At 37.0% G+C, this 25,521-nt stretch overlaps 1 protein-coding gene and 1 long non-coding RNA gene across 2 annotated transcripts in view; one reads left to right on the top strand and one right to left on the bottom strand.

Moving 5' to 3' along the window:
* The window catches only part of LOC107643928 (autophagy-related protein 18a), a gene marked incomplete in the record, with an annotated part of 2,478 nt that extends 725 nt beyond the window's left edge, over nt 1-1,753 (top strand). The window contains 3 exon segments of the mRNA XM_016347686.2: nt 541-763; nt 1,044-1,170; nt 1,417-1,753. Of these exon segments, the coding sequence (XP_016203172.2) occupies nt 541-763; nt 1,044-1,170; nt 1,417-1,513 (447 nt within the window).
* LOC110262974 lies at nt 11,185-24,643 on the bottom strand. Its single transcript, XR_002347985.1, has 3 exons — nt 24,556-24,643; nt 13,695-13,696; nt 11,185-11,194 (listed from the first exon to the last, which is right to left on the bottom strand). It is a non-coding gene; the product is annotated as an uncharacterized LOC110262974 (long non-coding RNA).

The following is a 25,521-nucleotide window of genomic DNA, read 5'->3' as shown; positions in this document are numbered from 1 at the left end:
TTGATCTGAGATTATAGGTTTTGTTTCGTCACTAATTTAGTATGATTTGTTTATGGTGTATATGGTATTGGATGGTACTGTTTGAGCTTCAGTATGCTGTGATTATAACTCATGACTTCATAGTCTGAATGGGACTTAGTTTGGCATGAAAATTATAAGATAATGAAGATAATTGACTAATTGGAATTTAGAAGAATCATTTAGGTGGGTAATTTGTTTCTGGTGTTTACCTGTTAGATGTTGTATAGTGCAGCCTTGGACTGACATAGATGATTGGCTGGATGGTGAAAATTATGAACATGAATGACTGCTTCATAACTACTATTGGTCTACCATTTATAGGAGAGACCAATTATTATTTCGGGATACAAGTGAAAGTCCTTATTTAGGAAGTAACTTTGTATTTTGTAGAATCAATTATGAGCTAGTGTCTTTCTCTGTGCCTTATTTGTTCCCTGTTTTCAAGCTTGAATTTAATGTTTGGGCATGTAGAAAATTTTGGTTTTTTCATGTATAGATTTTATTGGTTGTCTAATTCAGGTAAGAAGGGGTGCAAATGTGGCTGAGATCTTTAGTTTGGCCTTCTCTTCCACTGCTCAGTGGCTAGCAGTCTCAAGTGACAAGGGTACTGTCCACGTTTTCAGCCTTAAGGTTAATTCCAATGTCCCTGATCATGAAAATTCACATCGTTCTTCCAGTTCAGATGCTGCTATTATCCCATCTAGCCCATCTAGTTCCTCTCGGTCATTCATTAAATTTAAAGGTAAGGTGCTTTTTTCAAAAAATTCGGTTTGTCCTTGTTTTGAAGTTAGTTCTGGTAGGTGCCTTTATAAGTGAAGTGGTTGTATTCACCAATCTGGTTAAGTTTCTCCTTTTCCCCGTCAATTTTGATTTGAGCTAGACTAGTGGTTGAATATATTGGGAGTGCTTTATCGTTATATCTGTTTATTTATTTATTTTTGCATTAAATGATCTTCCTTCAATTCCAAAGAGAATTAGTTATGAAATTTCTTTCCTAATCCTGTGCTACGTTGTCTTTCCAGGAGTTTTGCCTAAGTATTTCAGTTCAGAGTGGTCAGTTGCTAAGTTTCACTTAAATGAGGGCTCTCATTACACTGTTGCATTTGGTCTCCAAAAGAATACAGTGGTAATTCTTGGTATGGATGGAAGGTAAGATCTAAGCAAATGAGGAAACGCATTTTTTCTCAAGCTGTTGTTTATAGCTTTTATTTTTATCCAAGAGGCTTTAGGCCCTGTCTTCATATGCTAATTTGAAATGCTATGCATGAAATTGAGAATAGTGTTTGCCACTACTGTTATACTTTTGTAACCTTAAGGATATAAGATGATCTTCAAGCATCCATTGCCCTTCCACATATTGGATTTTAGTGATCTTTTTTTGATTGTTCTATGCAGCTTCTATCGATGTCAGTTTGATCCAGGGCATGGTGGAGAGATGACCCAGCTTGAATACCATAACTTTTTAAAGCCAGAACCAGAAACAGCCTCGTGAGACCCTGTAGAGTTTGGTGTTTCAAGCCTTTTCGTTAGGGTTGCAGTATTATGCACCTTGCGGAATAATAGTAATAGTATAGCTGACTGAAGTAACACTGAGCCCGTTAATCCGTTATTAATAGTAATACACGGTCCATCTTGTTACTTCCATCTCTGATATTGTAATTATAATATTCTATGTATATATATAGTTTATTAATTTTTTAATAATATATGTTGACTGCTGTGGTAAAGCCAATGTTTTTTACCCTTAAAGCTTTGTTAGGAAGATTTTGATACGCAAACACAGTTCATAGCTGCAAAATCAATGTTGAAAGCAGAAATCAGGTTTAAGGCTGAAGTTGTATCGCAATCAGAATGGAAACAGTAATATGCTCTTTGCTCTTGTCTTTACTCCGTACTATCATACCTACTTTGGTAATAAATTTTCTTCATCCTGGTAGGTGCATGGTAACTTCTGTAGGTGGATAAGAGATCGGCATGGGTATGAAGGAGTTAGTGTCGGTGAGGACGGGTACATTTAGAATGGTTAAAACAGATCTATAAGATTAAAATCATAAATTTATTCCCTAGACTTCAATTCCCAAGTCCCATTCCCACTCCATACTACGCGTATCATTCGAGCGCTGACTACAATTCTCAGCTTTAGTTATTCTTAGAGTATATAACCATTTTTGTTCATTAAAGATTTAGCTGTTAATTAAATCAGCCATCAAAACACAAAATTAATTTGTATGGATAAACTTTTGATATATAGCTTGTTTTTTGTGATATTGTAATACGTTTTATTTTTATGGAGTGAGTATAACTCGAACCTCAAATAACACGAAAGGTGGATACTTGCAAAAGACATTTTGATGTTTAAATCAACAAGTGTTTAAGAGGCCTAAGAATTATATGAATATAGAATGTTAGCAAAGAGTTTATAGACATATAGATAACTAGATATTATAAACTAATCATATGAGTACCTAAACATAAAATATGAGATTAGTGTGTAAAAGTTCATAGATCTTTCCTTGTTGATGGATAGATAGTATTTTATATGAATAATCGGTTGATGGAGAATACTAATGTTATGACCGTTTAGTCATTTTTTTTTCCAAAGATAAAACTAAAGATGGTCAAATACAATATACATTATATTTTACCAATTGGAAGTTTCCCAAATAAAAAGAGATGACAATACTCAAAGAAAATGAAACAGAAACTAAAGCAATTAAAAAACCAAATTAAGGGTGTGGTTGTCGTAGAATGCAATGAATTCGGAACTGTGTCGCCCATTTTCATTGCATGGGATAGAACTTCCCCAGACTCCCTTCATTTCTGGTCAAAGATGAAGAAGTTTCGTGACAGCCATAACTTTCAAAGGAGGTAAGCAAGCTCGCCCTTCCTTCTCTTGAATTCTGGTTGGTGTTTGAGCTTCTCTACCATTTGACACCACCACTGCCATGCTTGAAGGTTAGCATCTCTTGGAATCAAGCTAGCAAATTGAGTCATGTTTCAGACTGTCATGGATTTCGAACAAAAAACCACTGAGTGAAGTGCCGATTCTGGTTCCATTGAACATCTTGGGCAGTGAGGGTTAATAGTAGTCAATAATGACTAATAAAATTGTCACTTACAAGCTAAGAATAAATAATTCATCATGAGCAATTAAACTCGAGTTATAATTCATATTGAGTAATAGATCATAGCCATAAGTTTTATTCTGGATATCATATGATCCAGACTAAGCTTATAAAATAAAATGAATTTATAAATCGGTGGAAAGATAACATAAATAATGATAATATGGTGAGATTCTAAGTTTAATCGAATCATTATGTCGATACTTGTTAAAAAATAATTGAGCGGTAATAGTTATTCAATAAAAACAATTGCATGAAAAATAATTTTTTATTTGAGACTAATATTTCATGAAATACATAGTATCTAATTGTATACAAATTAAAAAGTTCAAAAATATGTATTTGTTGAAAGAATTAATTGTATAATTCAAAAATACAATAATCAATTATCTTGACAATTTTTCACTCACAGCAATTAGTTATTAAATTTTTGCAAGCAACATGATATAAATAGTTGAGCCATTAGCTCCTCAAAGCAAGAATTTTTTCCTCCATATATACATGTGATACGTACCCTATACCTCGGCTAACAACCCAAAACTAAACTCGGCTAATAACCCGGAAAAATCAAGTTAGAGCTTGGCTACGTAATCTGATAACAGCTCCCAACAAGTCAAAAACTATCTCCAAAACCGTTACCACAAAATCCGGACGAGCTTAACAAAGCTGGAACCTTCTCAAACCAAGTCAAACGTTATCATCAAAACTGACTTCAGTAAGCGTGGAGAATTCCGACACAAGCTCCAACTGAACAAACTACACGCCTATATAAGCAAGTAAATAAGCTTGGAAGAGAGGTCAGATAACTCATTTCTGATTTATTATTATCACTTCTATTAAATCATATTTTTACTTGAGCGTCGGAGTGCTTTTTGCAAGTGCTCCCGCCACGGTGTTCTAGCCGCGCCGACGTATAGTTCTTCCGCCCGAACTCGGTCGACAGCAGAAAGAGTTACCATACCTCGGCCTCATACGCACAGAACATTTTGGCGCCCACCGTGGGACCGGAATTCATCTAACCCCACTATTTTCTCTACCCAGCTCTTTACTCTTTTTTTTTTTTGCAGGATTTCCGATCTTCCAACATGGCCGATAACGGGGTTCATCAGCCCACACAGGCCGAGCTTCTAGCTCAGATTGCTGAACTCCAGGCAGAAGTTCGAAGGATAGCCGAGCTTTCTGCCCATAATAATGGCAGAAAGAACGAGGAAGGAAACTCCAAAAGCTCGGCCTTGGGCAACACAGACCCTCTAAGCATCACCCCGCCAAAGGAGAAGTTGACGTTAGACAACCCTTTCTCTGAAGAGATTACCAATTTCCAAATGCCAAAGAACTTTGTGCCGCCCACCTCCCTGGAGCCATACAAGTGGATTGGTGACCCCCGTGCTCACATTAAAAAATTCCAGTCCATGATGTTTTTTAACGGCGCTAATAATGAGCCCATACTCTGTCGAGCTTTTCCCACTTATCTCGATGGTGCTGCTTTACTGTGGTTCTCTAAATTATCTGCAGGTACAATTTCTTTCTTTGAAGAGCTGGCGAGGTCTTTCATTGATTACTTCGCCGCATCAAGGATATACGTACACGGATCAAACTACCTCAGCACTATCAAACAAGGACAACACGCGAGCCTGAAGGACTATATGACCCGATTCGCCAAGGTAACTATAGAGATCCCAACCTCAGTCCCGAGGTCCACCTGCACGCACTTAAAAGTGGCCTCCGTCCTGGAAAATTTCAAGAGACTATAGCCATGACCAAGCCAAAGACTTTAGCAGAATTTCGAGAAAAAGCAGTTGGACAGATGGAAATAGAAGAGTTTAGAGAAGCTCGACGGATCAATAAACTAACTCAATCAAAAGAAGATGACCAGGAGGATCTTTTTGAATCAACAAATTGATCGGCAGGGGACTTATACCCTTCAAGCACTACTACGCAAAGAACTATGGCTCGAAGATGTACTATTTTTTCTACTCACACGACTTTTTTCTACACCGAATTTTGCTTGGAGAGGTTTTAATGAGGTACTTTCATCCTATACCTTCTATATTAAGAGAGTAATCCTCAATAAAGAGTATATTATTTTTAACTTCATCATTCTTTATTTTTATCCATACCTTTAGTTCAGCTATTGTTTACGTTCTACACATATTATGGCAAACTAATATTAAAGTCGGCATACAAAAACAAACCGACAGTTATAAGTCGGAACCAATCTAACAAACCGACAACCATAAGTCGGAATCAATTCAACAAACCAACACCTATAAGTCGGAATCACTTCAAACAAACTGATAATTATAAGTTTGAATCAATCAAAGCAAACCGACACCTATAAGTCGGCCTCAGTCCAACAAACCGACACCTATAAGTCGGCGTCAGTCCAACAAACAATCACCTATAAGTCGGCAGCATTCCAACAAACAATCACCTATAAGCTCGTTCAAAAATATATTAAAATAAGCAACCCATTTTTCAGTGACAAACTTGTCCAATTTTATTTTCAAGATTATCATGTTGATCTTGGGGGCTAATTCTTATATCTTCGATTTATTACACAACTGCATCTCTTCTACATCCTGCCGAGTTATAACTCAATTTTCATAAAAGCTCAACCTGCTTTTCTTAAAAATAAACAGGTCAAGCTTGGGGGCTGTGATCTAGTCATTATAACTCGGCGGATACAAACTATAATTCGGAGATTAGGTCTGATCTGTCCTTATAAGTCAGTCACGTAAGCTATAGCTCGGCCACTTGCAAATTCAAAATAAAGTAGTTCGTGATCCATCCGTATAAGTCGGCCGCATGTGCTATAACTCAGCCACGTGCAGCAAATTCAAAAAGAGAACGGTTAATTGCTGATAACCCTAAAAAGACCTTTTCAAAGAAGCCACCAAATGATTCTCTGTGAGATTCTCGGACGGTATTCATGTCTCATATCTCGGAATGAGGAGAACATATATACCACAATTAAGTCATATACAAATCTTATATAAACAGAACCAAGTAAACATAGCAGGATAAGTACACAGAGAACTCTCCCTTTTATTTTCTCTTTCAAAGAAAGCTAAAACATTCTTTCTGACTTGAGCGTTGGAGTCTCTTTGCAGGTCCCAACCTCCTCCGGTGTTCCTCGATAGCTGAAGTATAGCTCGACGTCTGTGCTCTTAGGACAGAAAACTCCATACACATGGAAGAAGGAGTTATACCTTGGCTTAGATTACTGAACAGGGACAAATGCAAGCTCGGGGGCATCATGCCTACAATAGCCGAGGTATACGAAGAAACTAGAAGCTCGCCTATGTTTTCTCTGGAACACAAGGCAAGCTTGGGGGCTATGATACGTACCCTATACCTCGGCTAACAACCCAAAATTAAACTCGGTTAATAACCCGGAAAAATCAAGTTAGAGCTCGGCTACGTAATCTGATAACAGCTCTCAACAAGTCAACAACTATCTCCAAAACCGTTACTACAAAATCCGGACGAGCTTAACAAAGCTGGAACCTTCTCAAACCAAGTCAAACGTTATCATCAAAACTGACTTCAGTAAGCGTGGAGAATCCCGAAACAAGCTCCAACTGAACAAACTACACGCCTATATAAGCAAGTAAATAAGCTTGGAAGAGATGTCAGATAACTCATTTCTGATTTATTATTATCACTTCTATTAAATCATATTCTTACTTGAGCGTCGGAGTGCTTTTTGCAGGTGCTCCCGCCGCGGTGTTCCAGCCGGGCCGACGTATAGCTCTTCCGCCCGAACTCAGTCAACAGCAAAAAGAGTTATCATACCTTGGCCTCATACGCACGGAACAACATGTGTTACCAATATATTACTTTCAAGACTTTTCTAAGTTGAGTATTAAATTCTATTACATGTACTGCCCTGTTAGTTAACAAAATTGTTGTTATACCGATCCAAAAGTTTTTTTAGGATTCTATCCAAATAAATATCTCTTGTTCAGGTTGCTCCTGGACACAGTGTAAAACAAAAAGGAAACTAGTTTAACTTTTAGTGCTGCTTAATTTAAACTAGGAATGTTTAAAATCTAACCTGCCCTAAAACCTGACTTCAACTCAAATAATTTTTTTTTGTTCGATATATATTTTTACTTGATATACTTTTTGTTGGGAATAATACACCATTCCCCCTTGAGAAAACACCTTTGACAGAGAAATAAAATAGACACAATCACAACACAAGAATTTAACGTGGAAACTCCAATTACCGGAGAAAAAACCACGGCCGTTGTCAAATGACAACCAGAGAATATCACTATGTGAAAATTGTTACAACACATAGACTTCTTTCTCTCACCGGCACCCCAGTACACCCACACTCTCTCAAAGCAAATATCTAACTACACCTCACAACACTCTCTAATAAAGAGTACAGAGGAAAAGAAAAATCAGATACAAGCTTAAAGTGTTTCTGACTGGTGCAAAAGCAAATGGAGAACTTAGCCTCATATTTATAGCCTAGGCCACCCACTCCATTTGCTATCCTGAGTATGCGCCGTTAAACTTAAGCCATGAATCACTTACTATAGGTGCTCTTATCCTCTCTCTTTCAGTCCTCCTTTTGTCTATCGCGTTGTACGCCGCCATCATGTCATACTCATTTATCTGCCTCTCACTTATAAAAAAATATCCAATTACAAAAAAACATCCACAACCTTTTATATTATGGATGTTTTTTCGTCCCTTAGTAAAAAATGTATTAGAATTTAGAATGCGAATTTTCTTTTAAAAAGAAAGAAACATCTAAATTACAAAAGAAAAATTTACAATCCCTTAAGAATAAATTTAATGTGATTTAAATTTTTTCGATGTGATTTGGACATTTTTTCATATAAAGTGGATGTGTTTTTTGATATAATTTAGATATTTTTTTTATTATATTGTGGATATTTGTTTTTTCCTTTAATAGAAAATATATTGGAGTTTAGGATGCAGTTGAAGTTATGTGATTTGAATTTTTTTTATTTAATTTGGATTTTTTAATGTAATTTAGATGTTATTTCGATATAATTTGGATGTTTTTTAGTATATTGTGGATTTTTTCGTCCCTTAATAAAAAATGTATTGAAATTTAGAATGCAAATGTTTATTTTACAAAAAAAAAAAACCAATTATAAAAAAAGAAACATCCATAGTCCCTTGAGAATAAATTTTCAACTCACAAATATTAACAAATAAAAAATATTCAATATTTACAAAATAAAATCCTGACAAATAAAAAAAAATCCAAACTTTATAGAATGAAACATTTACTTACTAAAAAAAATTCACAACCCTTTTTTTATGGGCCTTGGGGTGTAGTTCAAATAGGAGTTGGTTGAAGTTAGCTACATCCCTTGTTGATTATCTAGTGAAGTTGATATATAATATCTAGAGAAAAAGATAAATAGGTCTCTAACTTTTAATTCAAAGACACATACATTTTTGACTAATAAAAAATACAAAAACGTCTCTAACCTTTTAAAATACGAGATATTTAAGTTCCTCCATCCAAAATATATAAAGGCAAAATCAGTCATTCAGAAAGACTTAGATGTCTCGCATTTTAGAAAATGAGAGACATTTTTATTTTTAATTAGTCGAAGACATATTTATTTTTGAGATAAAAAGTCAAAAACCTATTTATCATTTATTCTAATATCAATTAACATTTATTAAATACAATTTTTAAAAATAAAATTTTATTAGTTTGTTATATCCATTGACCGATTTAACCAGTTTATATTAAATTTGTTAAACTTGATAAAAAGAAATATTAGAGGGTTATAATAATTTATTTTTTTATCATCAGTTATTCATAAATGTATAAAATTATGGAATAAAATATGTTATTGAATTATCAAATTAAAAAAATTAAATTAATAATTAAGTGATGGCAAAAAATAATAAATTTTAATGGCCTAACATTTTTCCATAAATTTGAATCTTTAAAATAACGCAATCCTTATGTGTTATGATAGAGCCTAAAATCTTTTTTAGATCGCGTATAGTGCTTATCAATGTTTTCCCATATATAAACACAATAAAATATTTTCAAATCTAATTAAACTCACCATCTTAGTCAATGTGCACTCATAATTTATTAGGGGTGGTAAACAGGCATGCTCATTCTGTCTCATTCCTTCCTACCAAAAGTTCGTTCTACCTTCATCTATTGAGACGGTCTTAAATTTTTACTTTGCCTCGTCTAATGGTAAATTAGTATTTTTTAAAAAAAATTATTAAACTATTAAATATTAAAAAAATATAATTTCACAAATATTTTAATAAAATTATAATTTTTAAAAACATAAAAAAATTATAATTTATAAATTCATAAATATTAAAGTCTTTATAATTTTAAATATCTAATAAACATAATCATTAACCAAATTTTTTAAAATAAAATAATAAAACTAACATTGTCCAAAACAAAATAAACATTTCTAAAATGATAAAAACTGAAGTGCAGTCAACTTTACGTGAAGTTGATAATTGAGAATTATTAAATGAAAATTTAGTCAAATCATTTTAGGGTTCTCAACTATCAACTTCATATAAAGTTGACTATACCTGAATTTTCACATTTCAAAATATATAACTAAATATTGTCCAAATCTTTAATCAATCAAACATAATTTAAATTATAACATAAAGTAAAATGAACAAACATTCTAAATACAAGTACAATAGTAACATTTAAATTCAATTATTATCAGAAAGACAAAAAGTCCGCCTCGCTAAAATCCGTCAAAATTCATAAATTAGGTAATGCGAGTTAAAGAAACTTTTTTATTATAACAATCTCAAAGTTTTAACCCGTCTTGAATTACAGNNNTTCTCTCACTATAAATAAAGCCATTTATAAAAAATTTAATAAATAAATCTCGTTTACACTGTAAACGAGATATATGTATTTACAAATAATTAAATATAATTTTTGAAAATAATAAAAAAATTAATGATTTAAATTGGATAAAATTCTTAAAAATGGAACGTTTCAAGTAATAAAGAAGATGGTCGATTTTAAATAATAGGGAAGATAAACTGTCCATTTTAAATTATATGGAAGATAGACTGTCTATTGAAAATAAGTACGTTTTTACGTTTTTACCTTTTTTCTAACTACCAACTATTAATAATACTATTGTTTCTAACTAACAAAATTTTTAAATTTTTTATGTACTCTCTTGAATATTAATTTTTAAATTCAAATTATATATATATATTTTAGCCACAAAAAAAATTATATATTGTTCCGGAGCTTACCTAGAACCGGATGGTAGTTAGGCTTGTTTGTAAGGCCCAAGCACTAGAGGAGGGTGGATTCTGACTTGTTTTATGTCTGGGAGCCTCCGTTCGAGTTGTGTGTTCCAAGAGATGGGGGTTGGTACTTGCAAAGACACTCCGATGCCTAAGTTAGCAAAGGGGTAAGCAGGTTAGAGTATTGGAACTTAGTTTTACCTGAGTGCTTCAGTGTATTTATAGATGGTGAGCCAATAACCACTGTTGGAGTAGTTCCACTTCTGATAGTGGATAACTGTCCCTTTATCTTAGGGTTGTTGAAATATCTTTTCTAGAAGTGGATGAGAGATTTTAGGAGGCAGTTACTTATTTGAATAAGTGTCATCTACCAGCTCATGTCGAATCCGACTTCTTTTGGGGAAGTCGGGTGATCAGTAAAGGACAACCCTTTGGATTGGGCCTTTTTAACTTGATTGGGCCTGGCTATTCTATTGGGTCAGGGTAGGATCAATGTCCCTACTCGAGTCTAATCTCTTATTTATGAGTTGGATTCGAGTATTAATTGAACTCGGAGATGTTTAAGTCGGTATTTCCTTTCAAGTCGGAAAACCGACGTGATTTTGAATTATCTCAACCGTCGCATCTAATCAAACGTCGCATCCGTTTGGGTTTTGCTTTTACACGTGGGGGGCAGTTACATTGGTAACGGCGCTCTCTTTTAATGATCGCGTCGTTTTACCGTTATGCCCCTAGTATGTTATAAAACCTTTCCCTCCTTCTTTCTTTTCTTTTTCTCTTGTCTCCTCTTTGAATTTTTTCTTCGTGCTTTCTTTTTATTCTCATGAGACCTTCGCGCTTCTGGTGCTTGCTTTCTTTTTTCCTGGATTTTTCAGTATTTGCGGCGCTTCTTCTATTCTTACTATCAGTTCTTCTCTCCAGGAAGGGTTAGTTTCTCATTATCTTCATTCCTTACTGGCTTTTGTAGCGTCTTCGCTGTTTTTATTAAGTGTTTTTCTTGAGGAGAAGTTTTTTCTGAGTAAACTCTGTGGTCCCTTTACTGTTTGTGGTTGGAATCTTTTTTGTGTTTTTTTTTCTTTTTGTGAAAACGGTTTCCTTTAACTGTTTCTCCTTTGGAAAGGAACTATCTTGGTTCAAAACTTATTTTTGATGGTTTCTTTTTTCTTTGTGTACTGTAGGTATATCTCCCTATATATTTTCCTTTTCTAAGAAATGTCTTTCCGAGTTTCTGAAGCCTTGTTGAGATGGGTAGATTCTTCCGTTTTATCTGAACGTCCCTTAGTAGATGATGTTTTTATAACTGAACTTAGAAAGCATCATAGGGTTTGTGCCCTTGAAGCCAATGAACCCAAATATGAGTTAGCAGCCCCAGACCCCGAGGATAGAGTTTGCTGTGGGAGGCTTACCGATACTGACCCTCATTTCTTTTTTATGTACGATTGCCTTTTCATCCATTTGGGGGTTGCATTCCCTTTTTCTGGTTTTGAGATGGAAGTTTTGTCCCATTGCCGAGTAGCTCCTACCCAACTCCACCCTAATTTCTGGGGTTTTCTAAAAACTTATCAACTTATCAGCCAAGAGCTTGACTTTCCGATTTTCTTAAAGGTCTTTTTCTATCTTTTTCACTTGACAAAGCCCTTTAGCGCCCAGAACAAACAACAATGGGTCTCCTTTCGAGCTATTCAGGGTCGGAAGGTGTTTTCTATTTTTGACGAGTCGTTTCATGACTTTAAAAATTTCTTCTTCAAAGTTTTCACCGTAGAGGGCCATCATCCCTTTTTTCTTAATGAGAGCCATGAACCCCGCTTTCAGTTGTACTGGGCAGTGGTGGGGTTCTTTCGTGAGGCTTGGGGACGAGCTCCCAATCTTTACACTAAAAAAATTCTTCTCGGATATCTGAGTTTTGTTCGGAGCAAGCTAGGTAGCTCTTACTTCTAGCTTTTATTTTGTCTTTATGAGTAGCTAGCCGGTGCTCCCGACTTATGTGATAACCCTTTTTACTTTATTATTTCCAGAAAAAATGAAGAAAAGTGGGGCGGCAGCTTACTAGAAGGTTCAAGAGGCGAAGAGAAACGCTCGGGCCCGAGCTGCTCAGTCGCAAGAAGGTGGGACGTCGACTACCTCCTCTCCTCTCCTCAAGTCGGTAAATCTCTCTACTCCTCCTCCTTTTGTGCCTACCCCTCCAGTTCCTCCCACCTTGGAACCTGTTTCTAAAAAATGTAAGACTTCGGAAGCCGGCGTCTCTAATGTTGGTGAGGCCGGATTTGATGGTCCCAGATTTGCTAGGAAGCACATCCTTTCCCATAGCCAAATTGCTATGGATGATGCCGCTATTCGAAATCATCTCAAAATTTTAATTCGAGGGGGAATCCGAACTACTGGAGTCTGCACCTCTCCTCTTGATATATTTGACAAAACTCCTTTGAGCACTACCCAAAAATATTTGGAGGATCTCCAAAGGAGGATTGCCATGTATCAGGAGGAAGAGAGGAGGGTGCATGAGGAGAATAATAAGTTGAAGGAAGAGCTTGACCAGGTCTGGGAGAAGGAGAAGAAGCTGTTGGGCCAGTGTCCATGGCGGAGGGTTTGAAGGAGAAGGCCGAACAGAATTACGTTCGCCTTTTTACAGATAAAATTGAATTGACGGAGGAGCTGGACAAACTTAGGGAGGGGTACCAGGACCTGGAGGAGTCTATGGCTGAGGGGACTAAAGTGTTATTTGAGGTGTTAAAGCAACAAGTTAGGGTTTTGGCTCCCGACTTGGATCTGTCGCCTTTATACCCTGACAAAGTTGTTGTTGATGGTGCCATAGTCTCTCCTCCACGCCCTGCTACGGATTCCGACTTGAAGACGGCGGGACAACACATTGTTGAATCTTCTCCTCATGAGGTTGGTATGCCATCTTCTTCTGCTGCTCCCGAGGTGATTCCCGCTCCTACTTCCGAAGAGATCCCTTCAACCCTTCCGACTTCCACGGCCGAAGCTCCGACCTCCTCGACTAGTGATGATTCAAACCCACTCCTTGATCCGAAGTGATTGAAGCTACCAAGGCCCGACTTGTGGGTCCTTTTTATGAACTCTTTTTATATTTGTGTTGATAGCTCCTGACATTTGATCCTTTTCCATAGGGTCTTAACAACAATTTTCTGTTTCTGGCCTTTTTCGGACAAGGCCTTTTGACAAAGTAGTTTATTTTTATCATGCATGTTTGTTGCATGTCGTTTCTTTGAAAAACTTTTTGAGAGAGGTTGAACGTTTTTCTAAGGGTAAAACGCTTTTTACCGCTCTGTGAAGTTTCTTTTAGGAAGACTTATTTTGGCAAAAGTTTTCTGCAAGGTTTTGTGAAAACTTTTAGTTTTGATTCTTTAGACTAGGAGTTTCAACTATGTGAAGGATTCTAATCATTGATTCCCTGAGGAATTCTTGCCTCTTTTTGTTTTCCATTGTTTTGACCTTGTCCGTTCAATTTTGCTTTTCCTATTGAATCGTTTATACAACTTAGGTTATTCTTACGATACATTTTAATCTGCTCGGGCTTTCCGACTTGTAATTCGTTTTGCCATAATATGCCTGAGCTTGTTACGATCAACTTCTACAACCTCTTTACACTAACTTGTACCTCGTCGCTTTATCTTGCCGGCTATGTAGGTCGGTCAATGGATTTTTGCATTTTTTCGAGTTTAAGTCAGTGTGTATCGTAGTAATGATAAATAAAAATTCTAAAGAGAAAGTGATAAACCCATATTTCATGAGTTATTTTGTGCTTAGTTTCAGTGATTTATTCAATCCTTCACCCACTTATTCATATTAATTGCATGGTTTTGCTTTTCCTTCCTTATTATGTGATGTACGTGAAAAATATGTTTCCTAAGCTTTAAAATTTATTATTTTAATTATCTTTATTTCCATTCGATACCGTGATTAGTGTGTTGAGTAGTTTCAGATTTTCTAAGACAGAATGACTTAAAGGATGGAAAAGGAAACGTACAAAAATGGAAAGAAAGTGCGAAACGGAGTTTTGAAGAAACTGGCATCCACGCGATCGCATGGACGACGCGATCGCGTGCCAGGAGCGAAGAAGCAGCGACGCGGCCGCATGACTGACGCGGCCGCGCGACTTGAGCATAGCGCATTCGATGCGGACGCGTGACCGACGCGACCGCGCCACAAGGAAAACTCCAGATGACGCGACTGCGTGACCCACGCGGACGCGTGACAGAGGCCACGTATCAGAATTTACAGAATACGCCCCAGCGATTTCTGAAGCCCTTTTGGCCCTGATCCAAGTACAGAACACACAGACTAGAGGCTATAAAGTGGGAGAATGCATCCATTCAAAAGAGAGCTCGCCAATTTTTACTTCCCATGATTTAGATTTAGTCTTGAGAGAGGTTCTCTCCTCTCTCTCTCTTAGGATTTAGGACTTCTCTTAGTTTGTAAGAGTGACTCTCGATCCAGGTTTTACGTTTCTTTGTTTTAGCTTCCCTTTCACTTTTATTTATTCCAGCACTTGAGTTGATTATATACTTTTATAATTGAATTTATGAATTATTCCATGTTACAGATTATTATTTGAATTAATGATAATTGAGGTATTTTCAGTTTATGATTGCTCTTTTTAATTTATGTTATCATTGTTTCCGATCTGAAGATATTTTATTCCAGCAATTTACTTTTTCCCCTTTTGGTCCTGGTTAAGAAATCAGTAACTCAACAGTTATCAACCCCAGCATAATTGATAATCGTTATCTTGCTAATTAAACTTAACTTCAATAATCCCAACTTTTTCTTAGGAAATAAATAGGATTCGAAGGTCAAACTAATTAGTCCTTTGACTTTCCTTTGCTTTAGTAAGGGTTAACTAAGTGGAATTTAGATTCAACTTTCATTATTGTTGAGAGAGATAACTAAGTTGGACTTCCAATTTCTCTTACCTTGCCAAAAGTTTGCTTTACAGTATTTATTTATTTTAATTGCCATTTACTTTACTTGTCATTCAAATCACTTGCTTCTCACCTTCTAAACCCCGATTACAACTTTTATAGCCAATAATAAGAACATACTTCCTTGCAGTTCCTTGAGAAGACGACCCGAGGTTTGAAACTCGGTTAACAATTTTTAAGGGGTTTGTTACTTGTGACAACCAAACGTTTGTACGAAGGGATTTTTGTTGGTTTAGAGACTATATCTACAACGCAACTGTTTTTATAAAATTCTTTACTGGCAAAAAATCTCAACGTCAGAAAGATAAGAGAATAATATAAAGAAAGATATTATTACTGAATGTGATATGAATTTTCAAGGATTTCAAGGATGCTTTTGCTACTAAGGGTTTGGAATTTCTACCCCTTAGCCCTCGCTGTGGTGCCTCGTTAAAACCCCCTCCAGGAAAACCCTTTCCTGGGAAAAAACCATGGAGTCAGGAAAAAGAGCACATCAGGGAGCGAGGTTCACTTCTAGCTATAATATCTCTTCATATTACAAGCGTGCCACGATTTGGGAAGCTCTGTTCCTCCTAGGTCGGACACCTTATAGTACCCTTTTCCTAAGACTTCAATTATCTTGTAGGGTCCCTTCTAGTTTGCCGCGAGCTTCCCGTCACCCAACTTGTTTATGATGATGTCATTTTTGATCAGGACCAAGTCATCTAAGGCGAAGCTTCTTCGAATGACCTTTTTGTTGTATTTGATCGTTATCCTTTGCTTCAACGCTGCTTCTCGTATCTGGGCTTGTTCTCGGATTTCAGGGAGCAACTCGAGTTTTTTTGGACAAATTTAAACATAAGCCGCCATAGCAGGAAGCTCCTTCAATGTCCAACTTAAGGACTTTAACTAAAAGTGCTAGGTGGGAGACAACCCACCATGGTATGGTCGCTTCTTTTTCAATTTAATTCTTGTTAATTGCTTTCATTTTTATTTTCTTTTCATTTTACTTTATTGAACCTGGAATCATGCATAGCATTCATATTAATCATTGCATTCTGCATTTATCTTACATATAAAAAAAAAGGGGATGCACGACGCGACCGCATGCCCCATGCGATCGCGTCATATTGCGATATTTAAGTCAATTAAACTATTTTTTATCTTTTGAAAAAGTATTACTAAATTTTTTATAAAAAGTTTGGGGGGGCCATGGCCCCCTCTTGTCTGAACTAAGCTCCACCACTGCACAAAACCAATCTCACGCGACCGCGTGAGCGACGCGATCGCGTCGCATGGATTGCACAACACCCTCGAAGGAGACAGAGAGTTGCGCTAAAACGATGATGGAAGCGTGCGTCTAGCATAAATTCCAGCGACGCGATCGCGCGACCCACCCGATCGCGTCATCCCCTCTCCTACACCTCTCACGCGATCGTGCGACCTACGCAATCGCGTCACCCCCATTTTCACCTCCACCACGCGACCGCGTGCCCCACGCGACCGCGTGCCCCATGCGGCCGCGTGGATTTCAAAATATAAACCCCCCAGGTCACGCGAAACCCTATCCTCGCGCCCCACCCCTTCACTCTCAACCCCCTCTCTCTCTCTCTCCCCAATTTATTTTCCGGGATAATCCAATTTTAGCCGGAATGCTGCCCAAATTTCTATAAAAATGTTTTCATTCATATTTCGGTTTGGCAATTTGAACTCTGTTTTCCACTGCTTTAACCAAACCATTTCATAATTGCCAGGGCATGCTTTCTTATCCTTTTTGATTTCCTAATTTATAAACTGCATTTGTGATGTTTTGATTCCAATTTTTGCTTTCTTTATATCTATTTGAATCAGCATCTACTTGTTTTTCTTGTTTGGTTATGAGTCACTATAGTTCCCACCTGTGAATCTTTGTTACATGGAATATTTTCTTTATGCCACTTACTTTAACCCACTTTTTACTGACTCACCAATTTTAATTTACTGACTTCTTTTTCAAATTCTCACCATACTAACCTTTTAAAATATATTTTCTGATTTTTCACTTTCCTCTAACTTTCTAACCATGGCATAATGACAATTTTTCTATTTAACTTGAATTCTGATACATTTTGGATTGTAACTTCTTCCTTTCACACTTTTAAACTACTATACAATCCTTAATGCACATTTACTTAACTTATTTACCTCATTCAAATTCTCCCATGCCACTTTGTGTTTTCTTTGCCTATATGCCTACTTGCTTTCCTATTTTTATATATCCTGGTTTTCCATTTTTCAGGATGTCTGCCTCACAGAGGAAAGGAAAGGGCAAAGCTACTGGCAAGCGCAAAAGAGGAGATTCCTCCCAGTCCATCATAGACCTAATGCATGATTCCTCATGGCGGGAGAAGAACTTTACATAGCAGGAAAAAGCTGACCAGCTGCTCCCTGCACATGATTCAATAAAATTTGCAAACCGATACTGTGAGCTGAAGTATCCGGCATTTGCAAACTCCAGGAATCTATACCTGGAGAGAACTCTGAGGATTCCAGAAGCACTCCAGCAGTACACCACTGAGCAAATCAAGCAAAGAGGCTGGTTCTTTCTGGAGAGAGCACTGACAGAGGTCAATGCATCTTGGGTCAGGGAATTCTACTGCAACTACTACATCACCACCCTCGATGCAGTGAACCTGAGAGGAAAGCAGATTCTGGTCATTGAGGAGGCCATAGAGGACATTCTCCGGCTCCCAGCTAAGTTCGATCAGCCTGATGGTTATAAAAAGGCTGAGGAGGACATGCGCCTGATGCAGTTTGATTGGGATGCTGTGAAGGCACGGATAGCTCTCGACCCGATGGTTCCTTGGGAGATGGGTCAGGACACCACCATGCCTAAAGGGATCAAGAGGGCGTACTTAAATGATGAGGCTCGGTTATTAATGAACGGACTTTTGACGGTTTAGAGTTTCACAAATAAATTCTCGTTGCAAGTATAGTTTCTAAACCAACAATAGTCCTTTCATACAAAAATTTGTTTGTCACTAGTACAAACCCCTAAATCTATAAACCGAAGTATTGAACCTCGGGTCGTCCTCCCTAGGAATTGCAACAAAGTGTTCTTGTTATTGGTTATGGAGTATGTTTGGGGTTTTGAGATTTTAGACAAGAAATATAAATGGCAAAGAAAATAAACTAACAACTAACAAAGCTCTTGGCTAGATATGAGAACTAGAAGTCCCATCCTAGTTATCTTCCTCAATTGTGATCTCAAATTATTCATTGCTACCACTTAGTTAACCTCTATAGTGGAGGAAAGTCAAGTGGATGAATCAATCTTGATTCCACAAGTCCTAGCCAACTCCCAAAGGGAAAGACTAGCGTTAGTGGTATCCAAATCAATTAGCAACTTCTAATTATCAATCAACAAAGAAATTAGATACTCAAGCATTACTAATTACTCCACCTAGGCCAAGAGGAACAAAATCTACACTAAAATCCAACCAAGCATTTCATCAAACACTTGGAAGGCACTAAAGAAAAGCATAGTAAATGGATAACAACAATAAAATCTAACAACAATTATTGTAAGAAATCAATAACAACAATCAAAAGGAACACAATTATTATGAATTACCTCTAATTGAATTGAAAGAAAAGAGAAGGAACAAAAGTAGATCTACAACAAAGCATGGAAACAAAATAGAAGAGATTACAACAAAAGAATAGAGGAAGATGAATGTAACAACAAGGAATTGAGAAGATAGAAGTAGAGGAAAGCATGAATCTAAATCTAGATCTAAGAACTAAACCTAATCCTAATCCTAATTCTAGAGAGGAGTGAGAGCTTCTCTCTCTAAAACTACTCTAAACTAAACTAATGTGTGAAAGTATCCAAAGTATGTTGATTCCCCTTCAATCCTTGGCTTAAATAGCATCAGAAATGAGTTGGATTTGGCCCACAAGGCTTCTAAAATCGCTGGCCACGTTTGCATTAAGTGGGTCATGTGCCACCATCGGCGCGTCCGCGTACCGTGCGCGTGCGCGCCCCTATGCGCGATGCAACTATGGCAAATCTTATATCGTTTTGAAGCCCCGGATGTTAGCTTTCCAACCCAACTAGAACCGCATCAATTGGACCTCTGTAGCTCAAGTTATGGTCGTTTAAGTGCAAAGAGGTCGGCTTGACAGCTTTCCGGTTCTTTCATTTCTTCATGAGTTCTCCAACTTTTCATGCTTTCTTCCTTCATTCCCTTGATCCAATCTTTGCCTCCTAAACCTTAAATCACTTAACAAACATATCAAGGCATCTAATAGAATCAAGGTGAATTAAATTTAGCTATTTTGAGTCCTAAAAAGCATGTTTTCACATTCAAGCACAATTAAGGGAGAAGTTATAAAACCATGCTATTTCATTGAATAAATGTGGGTAAAAGTTGATAAAATCCCCAAAAATCAATACAAGATAAACCCTACAAATGGGGTTTATCAGTTATGGCACCAGATCTTGAGCAACTATGTGATGCCGAGTACTCATGAGACGGAGATTCTAGCTGCTATGATCACCCTCCTATGGTGTGTGATGGAGGGTAAGGACCTTTATCTGCCATGTTTTATCCGGCATTATATGGCCAGGGTCCACGTCCGAGGCACCCTCCCTTTTCCGTATCTGGTTACACAGCTAGGCCGTTGAGCTGACGTGCCATGGGAGGATGCCGATGAGAGACCACCAGCGGCGGACTACAGGAAGATCATTCCTCACAGCAGGAACTTCCTAGCTTTGGGCTACAGACCACCACCCTTCACTGCTACTGATGAGACAGCCCCACCGTTTGCTGGACCCTCTTCATCCACGGCTGCCCCTGCTGCCCCTGCTGCCACCACTGCACCCCCACCTGCCTCTGAGCCCGTATACCGCCTCGTGCACCACCTATTCCGACAGCTTGATCAGATGGAACGCCGTAACCGGCGCCGGTAGGCTGCGACGCTATTCGCACCTGAAGCTGATGATTCGACAGGGTGGTGACATCCCCTCCGAGCCCGACACACCATCAGAGCCATCAGAGGAGGAGGAGGAGGATGAGCCCCAGGAGGAGACCCATCCGCAAGCAGGCACAGAGCAGGCTGCACCACATCAGGAGGTTATGCATCAGATCGAGGCTGAAGATCCGGAGATCCCGATTCAGTCAGCACCGCCTCTACAGCAGCCAGACCCTCAGCCCACCACCACCACAGAGCCTCCAGCTACCATCCCTACCAGTGATGACACCCCTTCACACGCGGCTTGACTGAGCATCAGGGACGATGCTTCATTTTAAGTGTGGGGAGGTCGCCATCTCTGGCATTTTATTTTGGTGAACCACTACATCTCTTTTTTATTTTATTTTGGATATTTTTCTGTATTTTTCTTTTTACTGTTATTTTCTGCGTACTTATATATTGCTACTTTTATGTATTTTTACTCTATTTCCGCATTTTGCATTTTTTGTTCATATTTTTAGTTATTTAGTTTAGTTTGCAATTCTGACTTATTAGTGGATTAATTAGTATAGTTTACCCTTTTTAGCATAAGATAGCATAATTTAAATTAAAAAATATAAAAAGGAAGTAAGCTAGGAAATTGAACATAACAGATTTAAATCCATAAACCTTGTATATATAGCATTACATCATATAGTTAAGTTGACAACATTTCATCAAGGAGGAACATTAAAACTTTAAAGGCTACCCTAAATAATTTTTTTTATGAGAATAATGGGAATTTTTAACTAAATCTGCATAACATATATGAATGATATATGATGCTTGAGTTAGAGAACACACAGCTTGTGAGTCTTGAGCTTAATTGTATGGTTGCATTCAAACCATAATTTCATTCCTGTGTATTTCGCTTCTTTTTATTCTGATTTCTTTATTTTGCTTTAATCTATATGTCCAATTATAGAATATAGAATATAGAATATAGATACATACCAAAAGAATGATTGAGGCCATTATTTGATTTTAGCTCACTTACCCCAAAATAACCTACCTTTCACATCACCCTTGTTAGCCCCCTTGAGCCTTTAAAATCCCTTTTATTCTATTTAGCCACACTACTAGCCTTAAGCAGAAAAACAAAATAAAATCCCAAGTTGAATCCTTGGTTAGCTTAAGATAGAAAATTATGAATAGATTAAAATGTGGGAAACCTATTGGGAACATGGATGATAGAAACAAAAGGTAGAAAAGTTGAAAGAAATAAAATAACTCTGAAAATTTGGGAAGCATGCTCATGAGAAATCAAAGTGATTCAATTACCATGTGCATTAAAAAAAAGGTTATTTTTCAGCAATTAATAAAGGAGGATACAAAAGAATTCCTCAATGCAAAATAAAAGCAATGCACATGGGATAAAAATAAAATTGAAACATGAGCATGTAACAACAAATGGGATAATATGGGAAAATTGGTAAAGAAGTTTTGTTCTACTAAATATGTATGTTAGGTGAGATCTTAGTCTAATTAAGGATTTCACTTATTAGCTCACTTAGCCTTATACATATATCCTTACCTTTACCTTGGCCCCATTACAACCTTAATTAAAGACCTCATGACTTTTGGTATGACTGTACTCTATAATTGTTGATTATTGTTTAAGTGCGGGGAGGTTGATAAACCCATATTTCATGAGTTATTTTGTGCTTAGTTTGAGTGATTTATTCAATCCTTCACCCACTTATTCATATTAATTGCATGGTTTTGCTTTTCCTTCCTTATTATGTGATATACGTGAAAAATATGTTTTCTAAGCTTTAAAATTAATTATTTTAATTACCTTTATTTCCATTCGATGTTGTGATTAGTGTGTTGAGTAGTTTCAGATTTTCTAAGACAGAATGACTTAAAGGATGGAAAAGGAAACGTACAAAAATGGAAGGAAAGTGCGAAACGGAGTTTTGAAGAAACTGGCATCCACGCGATCGCGTGCTAGGAGCGAAGAAGCAGCGACGCGGCCGTGTAAGACCCAAAATTTTTAAATAAATCTTATTATAAATTAATTTCAATTCATTTATTCATTAGAAATTCTATTTTCAGAAATTATTTTATTAAAGCTAATTAAATCAAAAATTAAATCAGGTTTTGATAATTAATTAGAATTTTACCTAATTTTATAATTATTCGATGGAACCCCTGTCTTCTCAGTAAGCATTTCATTTTGGAACCTTTGAAATCAATACTCCGTTATAGCCTATTAGAGATTTTGAGATGTTGGTTACGTAGGGTTGTGTTCCGGTGTTTGCGCGTCGACATTAAGGTTGCTGTTGAGCCACCGGAGCTTCTGGCCGCTATTGGAGCTTCTGCCAGGTCAATTCGGGATTGCAGCTGCTCCGTTCTGCTATTATCGTAAGTATATTTTATTTCGAACCCTTGTCGTTAGTATTCCATTATATATTATTAAAGATTTCGCTATATTAATGATTTAGGATTGGGTTATCAAGGTTGCATGTTACAATTAAAGCTATTGCTGTTATTGCAGAAGTAAGCGACGCTGTGGATGCAGCCGCTGCTGTTGCAGCCAAGGGGAAAAAGGGGCTTATCGCGTTAAAATCACTGCGGGCTTGATTCCTCAAGGTAGGGGATTTTATAAAACTAATTTATTTTAAAGTAGAATTGTTATAAATTGATATGACGAGCGAAATGCTTTTCTGGTGATTATGTAAGTCTTATGCATTGTTTGATTTGTTTGGATGAGTATGGTTGTCTTTTAACTGAGATAATGTTTAATTTTGTTAAAATTGAGATTTCTGATTGGTTTGGCCTGAAATGATTCTTGATATTTAAAAGTCTGGATTTGGTTTATTTGGAAAACTGATTTGGTCTTGAACCTGTTGGAAAGAGTTGAGGATTTGTTTGGTTGGGACCCGAAAAGGGTGGCTGGATCCAAGTTTTAGGGGAAATGCTGCCGAATTTTTATAAAATTAAGATTTTGTTTTAAAATATGATTTAGAAAAAGAATAAATTTGAGAAGTTCCATTACTTTGTTCTTGATTTATTAAGAAATAGATATTTCGAATTTAATCTGTCTACAGGAAGTTTATATTTAAGATCGACTTAAATATGAAAGAACCTGTGTTTTGAAGTTTGACTTAAGAAGTACTTTTGGGAAGGTTACTGATTTAAGAACGAAATGGAATTGATCTGGAACCTAGTATTTTAAACATGTTTTGGATTTTAAACTTAGTTTGGAATTTCTTGATTTGGTTTAGAAACTTTCTTTGAATAACTCAATTTAAGGAAACAATGATTTTTTTAAGAATCTTTACTGAATTTATGGAAATGAGGTCGGTTGTTTTTCCCCTAAAGTCTTGAGACTGTTGAGGATTATTGAAAATATGATGAGGATTTCTGGCCTGGCAAGGATGGTGGTATAGTCCCGCTTGCTTAGTGCGTAAACCGTTGTGCAGTGATGGTGGTTTTGTCCCGCCTGCAGTGAGGATGGTGGTTTTGTCCCGCTCACATACTGATAAATTATTTGGCAAGGACGGTGGTTAAATCCCACTTGCGTGTTCCGGGCAAGGATGGTGGTTTAATCCCGCTTGCTTGTGGAACCTACGGATAAGGATGGTGGTTTAATCCCGCTTATCCGAGTCGGGTCTGGCAATATAACCGACGCGTGAGCTCATGGCCAGTAGGACAGACATGCATCATATGCACTTATATGACATTGTTTGGGTGTGCATATTGTAATTGGTTTGCCTATGTGAATAGTTATATTTAATTTCTAATTGCTCTACTTGACATAGCTGCTTGATTGTGTTTGAATCTTCTTATTTGTGTTTGTGACTGAAAATTAGTTGGATTATGATGAATTGGTTGTTGATTGGTTGCTTGGGCCTAGAGCCATGATTGATTATGACATGGGCTGAAAGCTGTGTTTGGTTTGTGCTTTGGGTTAGAAAAGGATGAAAAACTAAACTGGTTCAGCATAGACTTAATGAGCCTATGCTTGGAACAGTTTGGTCATTCATGCTGTCTAGGAAAAACTTAAAAAAAAAAGCTTTTAGATTTATGAGAAATTAACAGCTTTCCCTTTTAGAAAGAATTTCGGATTTTGAATATTAAATCTTTGGTTTTGAAAAGAAGCATAAGGCGGTTATTAATCACTGTACCTTAATAAACGGTTTTATTCTCATGTCTTACTATAACAATTCTGTAACCCTATAGTGAGAACCCTTTCGAGGACGATGTTCTCACTCCCCTACAGGTTTTTCCCTTTTCAGGATATGGGCGACGGAGCTTTAGAAGAGTTATATTCATTTTCTGTTTATTCGTCATTATTTTGTATTATCTTAGTTTTTGTCTTTCCCTCGCCTTTATTTCTAGCAGTTTTTGCAAGAGGGATAGGAGTTTTCATATGTGAAGTTTGCATATTGGTATGATGTATATATATTTATGTATTATTTGTAAGTAGTGTAAACAGTACTATAATGGATGGATAGAAGTTTTGAATATTCGGTTTTTAAGTTTTAAACAGGCTCATGTTTTACTATTAAATATTTAAAAAGTCATCGTAATACTCGAGCTATTAGAGTGGCGCAGCCGGAAGCGTGACATTTTAATAGTTAGGTGTTACAGGCCGCATGACTGACGCGGCCGCGCGACTTGAGCATAGCGCATTCGATGCGGACGCGTGACGGACGCGACCGCGCCACAAGGAAAACTCCAGATGACGCGACCGCGTGACCCACGCGGACGCGTGACAGAGGCCACGTATCAGAATTTACAGAATACGCCCCCAGCGATTTCTGAAGCCCTTTTGGCCCAGATCCAAGTACAGAACACACAGACTAGAGGCTATAAAGTGGGGGAATGCATCCATTCAAAAGAGAGCTCGCCAATTTTTACTTCCCATGATTTATATTTAGTCTTGAGAGAGGTTCTCTCCTCTCTCTCTCTTAGGATTTAGGACTTCTCTTAGTTTGTAAGAGTGACTCTCGATCCAGGTTTTACGTTTCTTTATTTTAGCTTCCCTTTCACTTTTATTTATTCCAGCACTTGAGTTGATTATATACTTTTATAATTAAATTTATGAATTATTCCATGTTACAGATTATTATTTGAATTAATGATAATTGAGGTATTTTCAGTTTATGATTGCTCTTTTTCTTATTTATTTTAATTGCCATTTACTTTACTTGTCATTCAAATCACTTGCTTCTCACCTTCTA

The sequence above is a fragment of the Arachis ipaensis genome, chromosome B05, assembly GCF_000816755.2.
Source record: "Arachis ipaensis cultivar K30076 chromosome B05, Araip1.1, whole genome shotgun sequence".
NCBI classification, from domain to species: domain Eukaryota; kingdom Viridiplantae; phylum Streptophyta; class Magnoliopsida; order Fabales; family Fabaceae; genus Arachis; species Arachis ipaensis.
This window is presented reverse-complemented; position numbering and strand designations above follow the sequence as displayed.